Raw genomic sequence first — 13,679 nt, forward strand, 5'->3', positions numbered from 1 at the left:
GGTTGAACAGCGTTGGAGTTGGTCATCTGAAAACTCCTGACAAGAATTCTGAGGTATTCTCTGCCAGGGAGAAGCTGCAGCAGAAGAACCATGCCCAGGATCTGGTTCCAAACATCACCATGGAAGAAAGGCCCCAAGGGCCAGGCTGCTTGTCCAGTTCTCAGCACACCCCTTGAGACAGACATCATGGGCCTGTTCAGTCTAGAGAAGAGAGACTGAGAGAGGATCCCATCAATGCAGATCAACAGCTCAAAGGAGGTACCAGGAGCATGGTGCCAGACTCTTCTCAGTGGTGCCCAGCAACAGGACAAGGAGCAGTGGCCATAAACTAAACCACAGCAAGTTTCACCTCAGCATGAGGAAGAACTTCTTTCCATTGAGGGGGCAGAGCCCTGGCACAGGCTGTCCAGGGGGGCTGTGGAGTTTCCCTCTCTGGACACACTCAAACCCCACCATGAACACGTTCCTGTGTGCCCTGCTCTGGGTGGCCCTGCCTTGGCAGGGGTTGGACTGGATGATCTCCAGGAGTCCCTTCCAATCCTAATGGTTCTATGATCACAGCCACTGAGTAGAGAGAGGCTGGAAACCAAACCATTCTGCCCTGGGTGTCTGGGCTTGGCTTTCTTTCCTGCTTTGCTTTGATTCACTGAACAATTCCCCCGGGTTTTCCTGCACTTTATGCTTTCCTGAGCATCAGTAACAAGCATCCCTTCAGCTGACAATGAAATAGCAAGAAAATGAGCAGCACTCCTGCTGCAACCCCAGAGAAATGCCATGGCACATAGAGTTCAGATGCCCACTGGGACTGATCCCCTCTCCAACAGGTCCATGACTTTCCTGTACTGAGGGCTCCAGAGCTGGACACAGAACTGCAGGCAGGAGTGATTCATCTCAATGGCTCCAGAGGAAACCTGCTCCTCCAGTGAGTGAGGTTTCTCTCACTAAATAGAAGCTTTTCACAGGAGCGTATGGCTCCTCCATGCATCTCTTACCTCAAGGATACATTTGGCAAAGCTTTAAAATCATCCAAGTATTGGTTTTCAGCTGCTTTGAGATGAAAAGCCAATGTTCTGCTTCAAAAGCTGTTTGGGCACTAATGGCTAATGATGGTAAAATAAAATCAATATTTAGATGCAATGGTCCAAGGCAAAAAGAGATGTCATGAATCACTGAACTTTTTGGCCTGATTTCATTTGCTTTACTTTTTTCCTTCCCAATTTGAGCAAAGTTCTGCTTTTTCATCCCAATTTGGAGCATTAACCCACTTTGAACATCCAAACTAGTTGCCTGTTTTCCATCCAGCCTGGGAATAAGTCCATTGCTGCAATGTGCCATGGTTTCTACTATGGCCACAGTGTCTTATTCAACCATTGCGTAGAGGAGGAATGAGTGTTAGGTGATTGGATTCCTTCTTCCTGGGGGACAATGAACAGACACCAGCAACAGGACCACGAGAGTTTCGGTCTCAGTTACTGACACAGTGGAGGGAGCTTAAGGCTTAACTTTGAGAGCAGAGAGTATCTCTAGGAGGGAGCCACGAGGCAGATCTGGCTGGCTTTGTGATGGCTCAGCTGCCACTGGCGATCTCCAGACATTGAGGGATGTTGCTGCCAAGGAAATATTTATGGTGGAAGACAGTTCAAAGGCAGCATGGCTGAGCTGCTTGTGTGAAAACAGAGGTGGGTTGATGCAGGCTGAGCAGTGAGGAAACATACTAGCCTGTGAAATTAACCTCCTGAATGCGGAAGAGTGAGAAACTCCATCATTTGGGATGTTCGGAATTACACCCAAGACCTGAGTGAGTTCCCTCCAGGGAGCAATCCTGCACGAGCTCAGACAGATCTCTCCTGCCTCCCCACCTCTGCATTCCACTATATTTCCTCATATAACTGCAAGTGTCAGGGAGGAAATGATTAGCTCCATGTCCCCAGCGGTCCCACGATGCCTTCCATCAACCACAGCTACACATTCCTACACCAACAGGCTATGGGATGGCCCTGCCAGGCAACCGGGATTTGTTTCCCCGCACATGTTTGACCCCTGAAAGAAAGGATATTGGATGCACAGCCTCTGCACACAGGCTGCCCCTTGTCATGTCCCTGGGGCACAGTTATCACAACACTGTCACTGACTCCAACCAGCTCCATCACCAAGTGCTTGAGGACAACAGAAGTCCAGCACCGTGGGCCTCTGCACCATGTTATCAGCAGGATGGATGGAAAGAAGCAGGAAAGGCGAAGGAAAGGCAGCGGAAAGGCAGCAGTTCCCAGAGGAGCTTGGCAAGATGCCTGTCAGGAGCCAGAATATATACCTAAAGGCTTTCCCTGAACAGCTCAAGGACTGTAAGTGTCCTGGCGCAGGCGTGAATGCTGGCAAAGGCTGAGCAGGGCCAGATGTGAAGAGATCTTTGTAGAGGAAAAGCTTCACCATCCAAAGGGAGGGAAAGAGGAGCCTCAGCTCTTGACCGATGTGTCTGCAGCAGGCAGCAGAGGAGAAGATGCCTTTGCTTTTGCTGCCAGCAACAGAAGGAAGGAAACTTCACTGCAACGCTGCTGAGATGGGCAGAGGTCAGACTGCTCCCAGAACTACCCCGCAGCTCCCTCCTAGGGAAGCAGAGGCTGCTCATCTCTGGGCTATGGAAGTCCATGTGTGACCCCTGCCCACCTCCAGCTGGATGTCCTTGGGCTGCCCCACGGTTCCTGCACCTTAAAAGATGCTCTCCTGTGTCTCAGTGCTGCGTCACATTCCTGATGGCGCTCATCTGAAGCGGAGCAGGGATAGAGCAAATAACCCAGTCCACAGATCCAGCAGCCCACCCTGTTTGCCAACCACTGCATTTCTGTTTGCTCTCGCTTTCAGAGAGATGCTAAATTACCCCTAATTACAACTCAAATTGAGGAACTATGACAGCCATCAGAATAGAGGAAAACAGCCAGAAAGGAGAAGGTGCTATCAGCTATGGCAGAGATTCAGAGCAATTCTTCTCCCAGTGTTCCAGGATATTTGGATATCAGAATGAGACCGAGTAAGGAGACGTTTTCATCCCAGAAGAGCAATTGTTTGCTTTAAAAAGGTATAAAGCTTCTGGGAAAAAAAGACTTAAATTTGAAGTGACCATTTAGCCATAACTGCAACTTTGCCAGCAATTTGCTATTATGGGGAATGACTCAGAACCACAAAACAAAGGGGAAAATCTCTGCCTTTGTTCAAGAGGAAAAAGAGATGTATCCTTCTTTAAAACAGAACTGAAAGCTCTGCAATATGGATTGAAGTCAGAGCAAAAAGTGCACAGAAAATACTCCTGAGTACCTGTTCCCAATCCTATCACTGCCTCACTCTCACTGTTAATACTTGGTCCTGTTGTTCACAACAGATGGGTGTGAAAAGTGGTGTGTAAATCAGTAAAGAGACAGATAAATCAACTCTGGACAATGCTCTTTTCCTGCATCAGGTGATGTTTCAAGCTGCCTCTTTTCCAGTGGGGCAGAAAGCCCTTTTCCAGGGCACTTTTTCATGCATCCTATGGCTGGAGGAGTGTGTGGCCTGTGCAAGGGGAGCAGGATGGGAAGAAATTAGTCCAAATAGGGAATATAGACCCTATAAGCCCCAACATGTTCTTCAGTTTGTGACTTCTCTCCTGCTCCTTGTGCCTGACACGCCAAAACCTAAGCAGAGACCTGTAGTCATGCAAGGAGCATGCAAGAGGTGTGCTCCCAAATGCTCCACTACCATCTGTAACCCACCTACTGTGTTAAAGACACATCATGAAGTTGGATGATCCTATTTGATGTGATGACACGAGCCAGTAGCTGGGGCCATCTCCCTGCCCCTTGAAGGGCAAAGCAAAGCGCTGAGTCTGACCTGGATCACCTGCATCCCCAGGGAAGGGGTGAGACACATTGTCCAGTAATTACCCTGGGGTGCTAACGACACTTAGAGCATTTACAATCATCCCCCTGCATTAAATGGGGAAGCTGAAGTGCACAAAGGGCAGCAGGAGACCTTGACATGCCAGAGGTGAAATCCCAGCAGGTCCAACTGGGATTTAAGCACAGAGGATGGCTTTAGGGCCTCAGCTGTGAGTGCAAAGTGCTGCTGCACTTCTGAGTTCTACTTGGCTGGCTGTGTCTGTATCATGAAGGAAACCTGCTTCCCTTCTGAACCACTGAGACCAGACGTGGCCTTTGGAGGGTACCTACAGAAGGGAACAGGGGATCTCCATCCTTGAGATCCACAGGCGCAGTGCTACAGCAGAGCTTAAAAGTGAGGAAGTATCTGCTCAAATAGCAACCGAAATGCAATGCTGCCATTCCTGGGAAATGAAATCCCTACAGAGAGAGGTTTCTTTCCACTTGGTTAAACCCTGCATTGATTCTAATCTAAGCATCGCGCTGCCTTCTCCCTGGCACTGAAGGGGTCACTGGGGATATCTCAGCAGGAAGCTTCTAAAGGAAATGTATTTCAAGACAAGCCTTTGCGCTGAGAACATCTCCCTCTTATCAAAGCGCCTTGTTCCCTGGTTTATTTTTACACCAGATCTGCCCAGATGTGCGCTGTGGGGCTGTACCAGGCTGCAGCATCCAGCCTGCGCCTCACACCAGCCCTGCGAGGCCAGGACAAGAACTCAGGCATTTGCTACCCTCTGCTGTCCTCCTCCTGCTATTTCACCGCCCTCTAGCAGAGGCCACCTCTGTTTCCCTCCTCTGTTTCTCCTTTATGTCCCTATGTCTTCTGCCATAGAGACATCATCAGCCTTCGTATCAGAAGACACTGAGCCTTTCCAGGTGCCTTTAGGCTGAGCCTGCTGCCCCCCTCAGCCCCTTGCTCCCCTAAACTCCTCAGACCCACTTCCCAAAGCTCCATACACAGAGGAGCAGCGCTTCCCTCCGTGCTCCTGCCTGCTTTTACACACTGTCCCTTGTGCTTCCCATATAGTCCCCTGCCCGTAATCCCACCCTTGTGCTGCTCCTCCCTCCGCATTGCCCACAGATAGGAAACAGCTCATGGGAGAGCTGGATCCTGACTTCCTGCATCACCACGATTAATCCTGAGTGATTAAACGACAGCTATCAGTGCAGCTCCTGCCTTTATTAACAACCCTTGGCCCTTCAAAGAGGAAAACAAGGCAAGAGATAAATGCCAGCCTTGTTGCTTTGGTGCCCATGTTGAATATTTATCACCACTACCGTATTTATCAAAGGAAGAGCCATCAGGGAGTAATTCCCTCCTAATGAGTCAGGTTCAGCTGGCTCCAGATAGGATCTGAAGGGCGGATTCCCCTTCTCTGCATTGATTGTATAGAGAGAGCTGTGCTGCTTTCCCTTGGGAAGCCGCATGTCACTGCCTGTCCCAAGGCTGGGGTTTTCCCTGTGCTGCCAACACAACTTGGTGACTGCCTGCAATTGCTCCTAGAGCGGAATATAGACACCGAAGCATCAGTCCCTGTCTGAAATGAAGAGACCTAGCAGTGATGGTGACATTCCAGGTGGTGTTCCTTGGATCCAGCTCTAGAATCCGCTGCTCTGGGACAGTGAAAGCCCGAAGGATCTCTACAGGAGGCATCATGAGCTCAAGAGATGTAGCTCTGCTCCCATGGGCCCTCAAGCACTGCAGAAAGGGGCACATTCCCTTTGTGCTAAGCAGCGCAGAGGGATCAGGATCTCATGGCTGGGAGCCAGCCATGGTCCTCTTGCATTTGATCTTCTTGTAGCAGGAATTCCTTGGATACCCTTGGGGATACCCCAGGGAACCAGGACACCTTCTCATTCAGTGCTGAAGCTGGTGGCTGTTTTGTTGGACAAGTGGAATATCCATGAGATCTGCAGCTTGGAACAGGGAGGGACAGTGCCAGAGACAGAAAGCAGGTCTGTGTGTGTACAGCACAATAGGATGCTACTTCATCCCTGGGCATTCCTGTGGTTCATACAAGCCAAGGAAAACTTAAACCTCCTTAATGCAAAATGCCCACAAATTCTATATCCCTCTTTTCCAGCCATGTAGGGATGCAGAAACTAGAGACACTCCTTATCAATTCCTATCTATAAATGGAGTTTGCATGTGAGTGTAACTCGCATCACTCTCTTGGAGGGAGAAGGGTTAATTCCTAGTCGGAACAACACAGGGAATGATCTTGCTATGCACTTACTGATGCAGTGCCTGTGCTCTCTCCAACTTATGCAAATGAATAACAAGTGCTGTTAAGACGGTAAGGAAGTAAATCTGTATTCCTGGCACTTTACTATGGATAACCCAAGTTCAGCTTCATACGTGAGCCTGAATTCTGCAGTTCAAGCAGAGATCCAAACTCTTTGCTATGTAAGATGGGTCTCCCTCCTCCTGCTGCTGCAGCCCTTACTCAGTCACTGCACCAGATAGGAGGGAACACACAGCCCCACACCATAAACTGAAAGGAAACCTTCATTAATGAAGGTTTCATTAATGAAACCCAGAAGCCCTGGGACAAGTGTCTCCTCGTCCCTCCTTATCATCTCTCTTACCGTATCTCTTCAATTAGGCTGTCCCCAACCATATTCTAATTCATTGTGCCCAGAAGGTCCCCAGAAGAAGGGCCGTGTTTCCTACACAGCCCAGACCTGCTGAGCACGACCAAGGTGGGCAGGATGTGCCCCTGCCCAGCCTCTGAGCCGTCACTACGGGGACAGGGAGAAGCAGCAGATTCCTCATCGCCATGGTAACAAGATGCTCCACACTGCACAGCAGGGCAGGATGCTCTGTGCTCCAGACGCTGGGGGACCCCAGGTCTTGGTTGTGGGCATCCTGACTTTGGTGCTTTGTAGCTCCTCAGGTAAAAGATCACTGTGGAGGTGGATGTGTTGTGCTCTGACTCCTTGGAGGGCTGACAAGAGCCTTGGAGAGGAGACCAGCATGAGGTGAGTGCTGTCCAAGCTGAGCCTGAGAGCTGCCCCTTTGCTTTCCTCCTAGGACGGACAGTGTCCCTGCCTCGGGCCCTGCCACTCACCTCCAGCTGGGAACACCAAGGGGGTGAGATCCACAAAGCTTTCCTTATCCATGCACTCCTCTTTCCTGGGTGATGCAGTGTCCCCATCCAGCCTGGTTGATGGCAGGACCATGTCCTCTCTGCCAGCTCTGCCGATGACCTGGGCAGAGGATGGGGCTTTCCAGTCACAGCCAACACAAGAGATGCCCCAGTGTGCCTCAGTGGTCCCCGCCAGCTCTGCTCACCACAGCTCCTGGCATTTTCTCTTCCCAAAGCACATAACCAACCTCATCCCTGTAGGATGGTCCCCAGTGGGGCTGGGTCCGTCCGCACACCACACAGGTCCCCAGCCTGTTCCAGTGGCTTCCCAACCCTCCTCCTTGCAATGCCCTGAGATGCCTCAGATGTGTCCCCAGCTTTTATCTTCCTTTCTCTGGCCTAGGCTTTATCTTCATCCACATGGAGAGCAGCCTGTACTCACTGCCCTGCAGCCCTATTGAAATGGAGGTGGCTAATCCCACCTACCACTGGGGGCAGGACCGGCCAGGTAAGGTCCTAAGTCAGGAGCAAGCAGCAGTGATGGGTTCTGCTGCTGTGAGGCAAGAGGGGGGTAAGAGGGGAAACAACCCCTCAAGGAAGGAGCCTGTGAGGGGCACATGGAGACCGGGGTCTCATGGGATTGCATGGGCTGAACTACAGGAAGGTTATGGGGTAATTCCATGCTTAATTTTTTCTTCCCTCTCCCTTGATAATTTATAACAACAGGAGGGGAATAATAATTTAATAATGGGGGGGAAGAGCAGCTTTTGGGAGTCTTTGAAGAGTCTCAGTTTATGGAGACCAAATCTGGGTCAGCCCAGGGGAGCATGGCACAGCCACCAGGAACGGGGCCAACTCAGCACAGGACAGCCAACTGCTGGTGATCACCATCAACCCCTCTGTCTCCTGCACTAGTCCCCAGGTTGCTCTCAGTCACCAAAAAGGGACATCTCCTCTTCCAACACTTCCAAGCAGCCGACAGCGGGAAGTACTCGTGCACCATCTCCTACACAAAGTACAGGATCCCTGTGTCCCAAACATTCCACTACAGCATCCTTGGTGAGTCCTGCACTGTGCTAAGCATGGGGGGCAACCCAACAAGGGCAGGAAGGGTGGATGAAGGGAGAGGTGGGACCGTGCTCAGCTCTCTGGACAAGGATGCTGTTGGCAAGGGGGAAGAAACCTCTCAGGGTTTTCTCCCACAGGCTACCATGTGCCCGGAGGCCTGGACACTGTCCTGCTCTTCCATAGCAAGTTCTGTGAGGATGAGTGGACCAAAAGGTTCCTGCAGGATCTGCAGGATAAGCTGAGGCAGCTGGAGATGGAGCAGCACTGCAAACTCCAGCTCAATGCAACTTTCTGCTTCCCCTCGCTCAACAGCCCTTCGGATGAATTCATTGTCCAAGTACAGCTGGAAGGTAGACCCCCAGGCACAAGCATCACAGCAGAGTCCCCAGGGGATAACAAAGGCACTGGGATGGAATGAGAGGAATTCAAGCATCTCGGTTTGTGCTTGGAGGGAAAAAAGGGAGGGAGCACAGGGCTGTAATGACATTAGGGGCTCTTGGAAGAGTTTAATGGCTTCACTCACCTCCTGCTGGAGCTGGGGCTGCCTGAGCTGCACTTGTGTCTGTCCATGCTCCAGTGTCCCTCTTTGGACCCAATTGGGATGAACACTGCAACTCCCAGGACATGGAGATGGTCACAGACTGCTACCGCATAACAGTCCTGCACAACCTGAGACAGGTAAGGAGGGAAAGGAGGATGGCACTGGGGGGGGGGGTGCAATGAGGACACTATTTCCAGACCCTGGAATGATGAGGAGCATCCCTGAGGGTTTGCTCAGTGTCCATGAGCTCCCATTCAGGCTGCTGTGTGTGCCTGTCCCCTGCTGGCTCACACGGCACAGCTCTATGCACTGGGAGGATGTTTTCTGTGCTTCCCTCTTAGAGCCCTACTGAGCTGCGCTTGCTCTGCCCTCCCCAGGTCCAGCTCGCCCTTACCAGGTTCTTCAAGGAGCACAAGTCCTTCCTCATCACTAGGCCTGGTATCCCCAGCATCAACTTCACCAACGAGTTTGTCGGCTTCCTAAGGATCGAGCAGTGCAGAGCGGGCTATGGGCAGACCAAGCAGCTCCAAAGATGTCCTGACTGTTGCAGTGAGCCGAGAGTCCACAGCCCTTTGGTCCCCCCTTTTCTTTCCCGCTGTTTGTCTCTTCCCCTCCTCATGCACAGCTTGTTTCCAGGTCCTTACTGCTCCCCCCATGCCCACCCAATCCAAGGAATGTGGTGGACATCCTGTGATTCTGAGCCCTTAAGCATCAGGGCTCCCTTTCCCTAACTCTTCATTGAACACAATGCTGTTGCTTAGAAGGGCCTTTCTACATGTCCTCTCCTCAGTTGTATGCCCACCAGGGATGTTCGGCCCTCCAAAGAGCAACAAGTGCTTCCCATGCCCTGTTGGGACCTACAGTGTGACCCACGGGATGGCATTCTGCACTCCCTGCAAGCATGGCATGACCACCGGGGCATCAGGTGCCAGCTCCATGAAGGACTGTGTCAAGAAGGAAAGGACCGAGCAGGGTACACTGATCATCCATTACTGAAGCAGGGCATGGGGGGGACTGGGGGACTCTGAGTAGAGGGCAGGCAGTGCAGTGGGACCCCAGAGCAGCTGCCTTATGTTGGCTATGGCAACTTCTACAGCCCCTGGGGGGGCCTTTGGAGAGAGGTAGCTCTTGTTTCTTCCATCACCACCCCTGAAGAAATCACAGCTCCCTCAATGCCCCTTCCACCAGGCCAATGCTGAGCACTGATTTCCCTCTTGGTGTCCCCAGCTTGCCTCTGAGAACCTCACTGCTAGGAGTAATGTAGGTCCCAACATCCCTGCTTCTCTCTGGGGCTGGGGACAATTAGCATTTGGATTACCTCCAGGGTCTTTAGCAGTGGGACTTCTTCATTTGAGACTGTCACATCCATTTCTCTCCCCTCAGCTGTCTCCATCGTGCACAAGATGCCAGCCCTGCTCCTTATTGTCTTGCCAGCATTACTATTCCTCAATGTTCTCTTCATCCTGTAAGTCTGATCTGCATCTCCCAGCATGGGACATTTTGGGAGCTCTATATTCCTCCTTGGAACATGAGATGAAGGAAAACCTGAGGGTGTAGGACTTCAACAGCTGGGATAATCATAGAATCATAGAAGGGTTTGGGTTGGAAAGGGCTTTAAGATCATCCAGTTCCAACCCCCTGCCATGAGCAGGGACACCTCACACTAGAGAGGCCCTCTCCAGCATCCTTGTAGCCCCCCTAAGTAGTAATGTTGGCAGCATCTCACACAGCCACCTAGGGATTGGTTGGGTATGGCCCTGGGGAATCCTGGCCCTGAGGGCTGGTGCTGAGTGGCTGCAGGGCTCTGGTGCTGGTTCCTGCCATGAAGTTAATGGTTTTCACTATGGGCTTCTCTTCTGTGTCTTTGTAGAAGCTCTTGTTACTGGTTCTATCAAGATTACCATTTGCAGTCTCCAAGAGCTTCCAAGATGAAAGGAAGCACCATGAGGATGGAAAGGACGAGTGATTCCTTCAGGAGCCCCAAGCAGAGCCTCCAAGGTCTCCTTGATGCCAGTGACACCAGGAGCGACAAGGAGCAGAGGGATGGAGCACCATCCCCTGCCATGTCCCTGAACCTGGCTGCAGTGACTGATGAGACTCCTGTGCTGGCACCAGAGGAAAGAAGGAACACCTGAGATTCCCTGAGGAACAGCATCCCTCCAGCTACTGCTGCCCATTATTTCTGTGTCCCAAACCACCTCACACTGCCTGAAATCTCCAGCAATGGATAAGAGGGATACCCTTCTTCTCCTGTCTATATTTATCTTCCCGAATGGCTCTGACTACAACCACTCCTTCGGCTAATGAAGTTTTACTTCTAGTTGCACCTCTCTGCAACACTGGATGCTCCAGACACAAAGGGACTTGGGGGTTACAAGGAGGGGACCTATCATGCAGGTTGAACCACATGTTTGTCTTCAGGTATGGAAAGCATCATTCCCATTCAGTCTTGCGCTAGGGAATGACTCCAATTCCTTATCCCACTTTGTATAAAGAAGCAGCTCCTAGGAAGAACTGAAGGCAGAGCGTTTGCTGAGGTCGAGGCTATATAGGACAGGGTAGGAAAAAGCTCAGCCTCGAATAGTTTGGCTTTCAGAGCCCTGTGAGGGACAGGGGCTGCGGGAAGGAGTCCCACCTTCTCGGCCTCAAAGAGCGCATCAGCACCTATGGCTGTAGCTGCGCTGAGCCCCGTTGGAGAGGCCAGGAGAGGGCAGCAGCGCAGTGCGGGAGGCACCGGTGGGTGATGCTCAGCAGAAATGGGTTCTGGATCCGAAGTGCGAGCAAAAGAAAGGGGCTTGCTCTGCTTCTTGGTAGAAGCAAGTTGAGAGCAAGTTGAGAGCAGGGGCATTGGTCCAGCTCTCGGTCTTGGGTTCAGAATGGTACTTTCAAGGGTATTAAGCTTGTCCTGTATAACTTAGCAGAAAGCGTGGGCTGGCAACTATTTGCTGAGGCCAAATGAGGGAAGAAATGGTGGGATTCATCCATCCCATTGCCAGCAGACGAGTCAGTCCAACAACAGCCAGTCCCTGGGCAGGAAAATCTTAGAGAGGAGAGGAGGGAGACAAGGGAAGTGGAGAAGAGGCAGAACAGGGCCCAGGTGTATGTGATGTCTGAGGGAAGGACATTATGGGAGATGCAGGGAGGAACACTGGTTAGCTATAAAGCTCTCTGGTTCATCTGCTCTTCATAGCACTTCTGCAGCTCACAAGGCTCCTCTGTGGGATTGCAGGAGGTGATTAAACACAGCTTTGGCATCAGCAAGATGAAGGTAGGGAAAAGGCAGTGATGGGACTGATGGTTTCTAGGGTCTCTGAAGTGTGAGCTGGTGGGGAAGGGGCTGAGCTTCAATAGGGGTGATAGCCTAGAGCAGGGGTGATAGCCTAGGGATAGGAGATGTCCAGTTGATGGCACAACTGCAAACAAGCATGGGTCTAGTGCAGGTGTCTCTGAATGTTCTGTCCTGGGGTGGGTAAAAAGCCTCTTTTGGTTCATTATGGATTATGGGTACCTGGTTCTTTCCAAGTTTGATACCCCACAGCCTTCCTGGTGGAGAGTGGAGACATGGAGTAAAGGCAGAGGAGAAGAGATGGTGAAAGCAGGCAGGTCACTTGTAGGTCCACCATTGCTCTGCTCAGCTGGAGATGAAGATTGTTCATAGCATCCTGAGGCACAGGGACTGTGTGGGGACTGAGGAACACTGGGGCTTTCTCCCTTTGCTGTGGAGTCTGGATGTGCTCAACCTCTTCAGTCACTCTCAGCATCTTCCCTCTGCAGAATCCTAACAGGGCTGCAAAACCCCTTCTGAATGAACCTGCATGCCAGCAGGGCTGCGGCCCAAACCATATAAGCCATGCTAAAGAGGCAAAGCTGATGCCCACCCACTGCCTTTAGGAGGCTGTGGACATGCCAGAGACCCAGCATGGCATAGGGAGACTGCTCACTTGGCATAGGCTGGGATGAGGAGGCAGCAGCATCTGCTGCCCAGCGCAGCTCCAGAGCCCAGCTTGGAGGCAACAGATTCCTTCTGACTAAGCTTGAGACAAGTGTAAGCAGCAGGTCTGTGGTGGGGGCTGTAGGTGGAATTGTGGTTGTCCCCTGTCCCTGGCTGCATGGGCTGCATGTGAGCTGGTGGGGAAGGGGCTGAGCTTCAATATGGGCTGCTTTGTCCCTGCAGAGCAGGGGTGGTAGCCGAGAGATAGGAGAGGTCCCATTGATGGCACGGCTGCAAACACGCATGGGTCTAGTGCAGGTGTCTCTGAATGTTCTGTCCTGGCGTCGGTTAAAAGCCTCTTCCGGTTCATTATGGATTATGGGTACCTGGTCCTTTCCAAGTTTGACACCCCACAGCCTTCCTGGTGCTGCTGTGCCACATGAATGTGGGAAAAACAAAAAGGCTGCTCCCATTCCGGGTTTAATTCAAAAGTCTGTTAAACACCCACGTTATTTGCAGCATCAGGGATGTTTGTGTCTGCATGGGTTTAGATGCTTCCCTGAACTGGGATCTAAGAGAAAGGCTGAGGTCAGTTGGATATTGGTATCCATGACAACCTCTCATTTCTACTTGCTCACAGTAAGTGTTGAAACTCTTCTCCTGCGCCCAAGCACCCCTCGCTGGGACTGTACCCCCTTGCTGGAGGTCTGAAGGAGCCGAGGAGCCCAGAGTGTCTGTAGTGAACATACATGTGCTGAGGTGGGGATGGCTCAGAGGTGTGCTGCTCACAAGGACAAGAAGTGTTCCATGTCTTGCTACAAGAGAGACATTGAGGTGCTGGAGGGGGGCAGAGAAGGGCAGCGGAGCTGGTGCAGGGCCTGGAGCACAAGTGTGATGGGGAAGGGCTGAGGGACCTGGGGGGTTCAGTCTGGAGAAGAGAAGGCTCAGGGGGGACCTGATCGCTGCCTACGACTGCCTGACAGGAGGATGGAGCCAGGAGGGGCTGGGCTCTGCTCCCAAGGAACAAGGGATGGGACAAGAGGAACCGGCCTCAAGCTGCACCAGGGCAGGTTTAGATGGAGCTGAGGAACAATTCCTGCCCCAGAGGGTGCTCAGGCATTGGAACAGGCTGCCCAGGGCAG

General features: G+C 51.9%; 1 protein-coding gene across 1 annotated transcript; it reads left to right on the forward strand.

Annotated features, from left to right (window-relative positions):
- Positions 1-6,725: 6,725 nt before the first annotated feature.
- Positions 6,726-10,741, forward strand: LOC130607129 (zona pellucida-binding protein 2-like). Its single transcript, XM_057423987.1, has 10 exons — positions 6,726-6,805; positions 6,943-7,002; positions 7,401-7,505; positions 7,913-8,056; positions 8,203-8,415; positions 8,643-8,743; positions 8,984-9,155; positions 9,397-9,579; positions 9,990-10,071; positions 10,477-10,741. Exons 1-10 carry the CDS (start codon positions 6,727-6,729, stop codon positions 10,739-10,741), a joined length of 1,404 nt encoding a protein of 467 aa, XP_057279970.1. The 5' UTR covers position 6,726.
- The last annotated feature ends 2,938 nt before the right edge of the window (positions 10,742-13,679 follow it).

The sequence above is a fragment of the Pezoporus wallicus genome, unplaced genomic scaffold (genome assembly GCF_028554395.1).
Source record: "Pezoporus wallicus isolate ANWC-B61680 ecotype Strahan unplaced genomic scaffold, APGP_CSIRO_Pwel_v1 contig_8251, whole genome shotgun sequence".
Lineage (NCBI taxonomy): Eukaryota > Metazoa > Chordata > Aves > Psittaciformes > Psittacidae > Pezoporus > Pezoporus wallicus.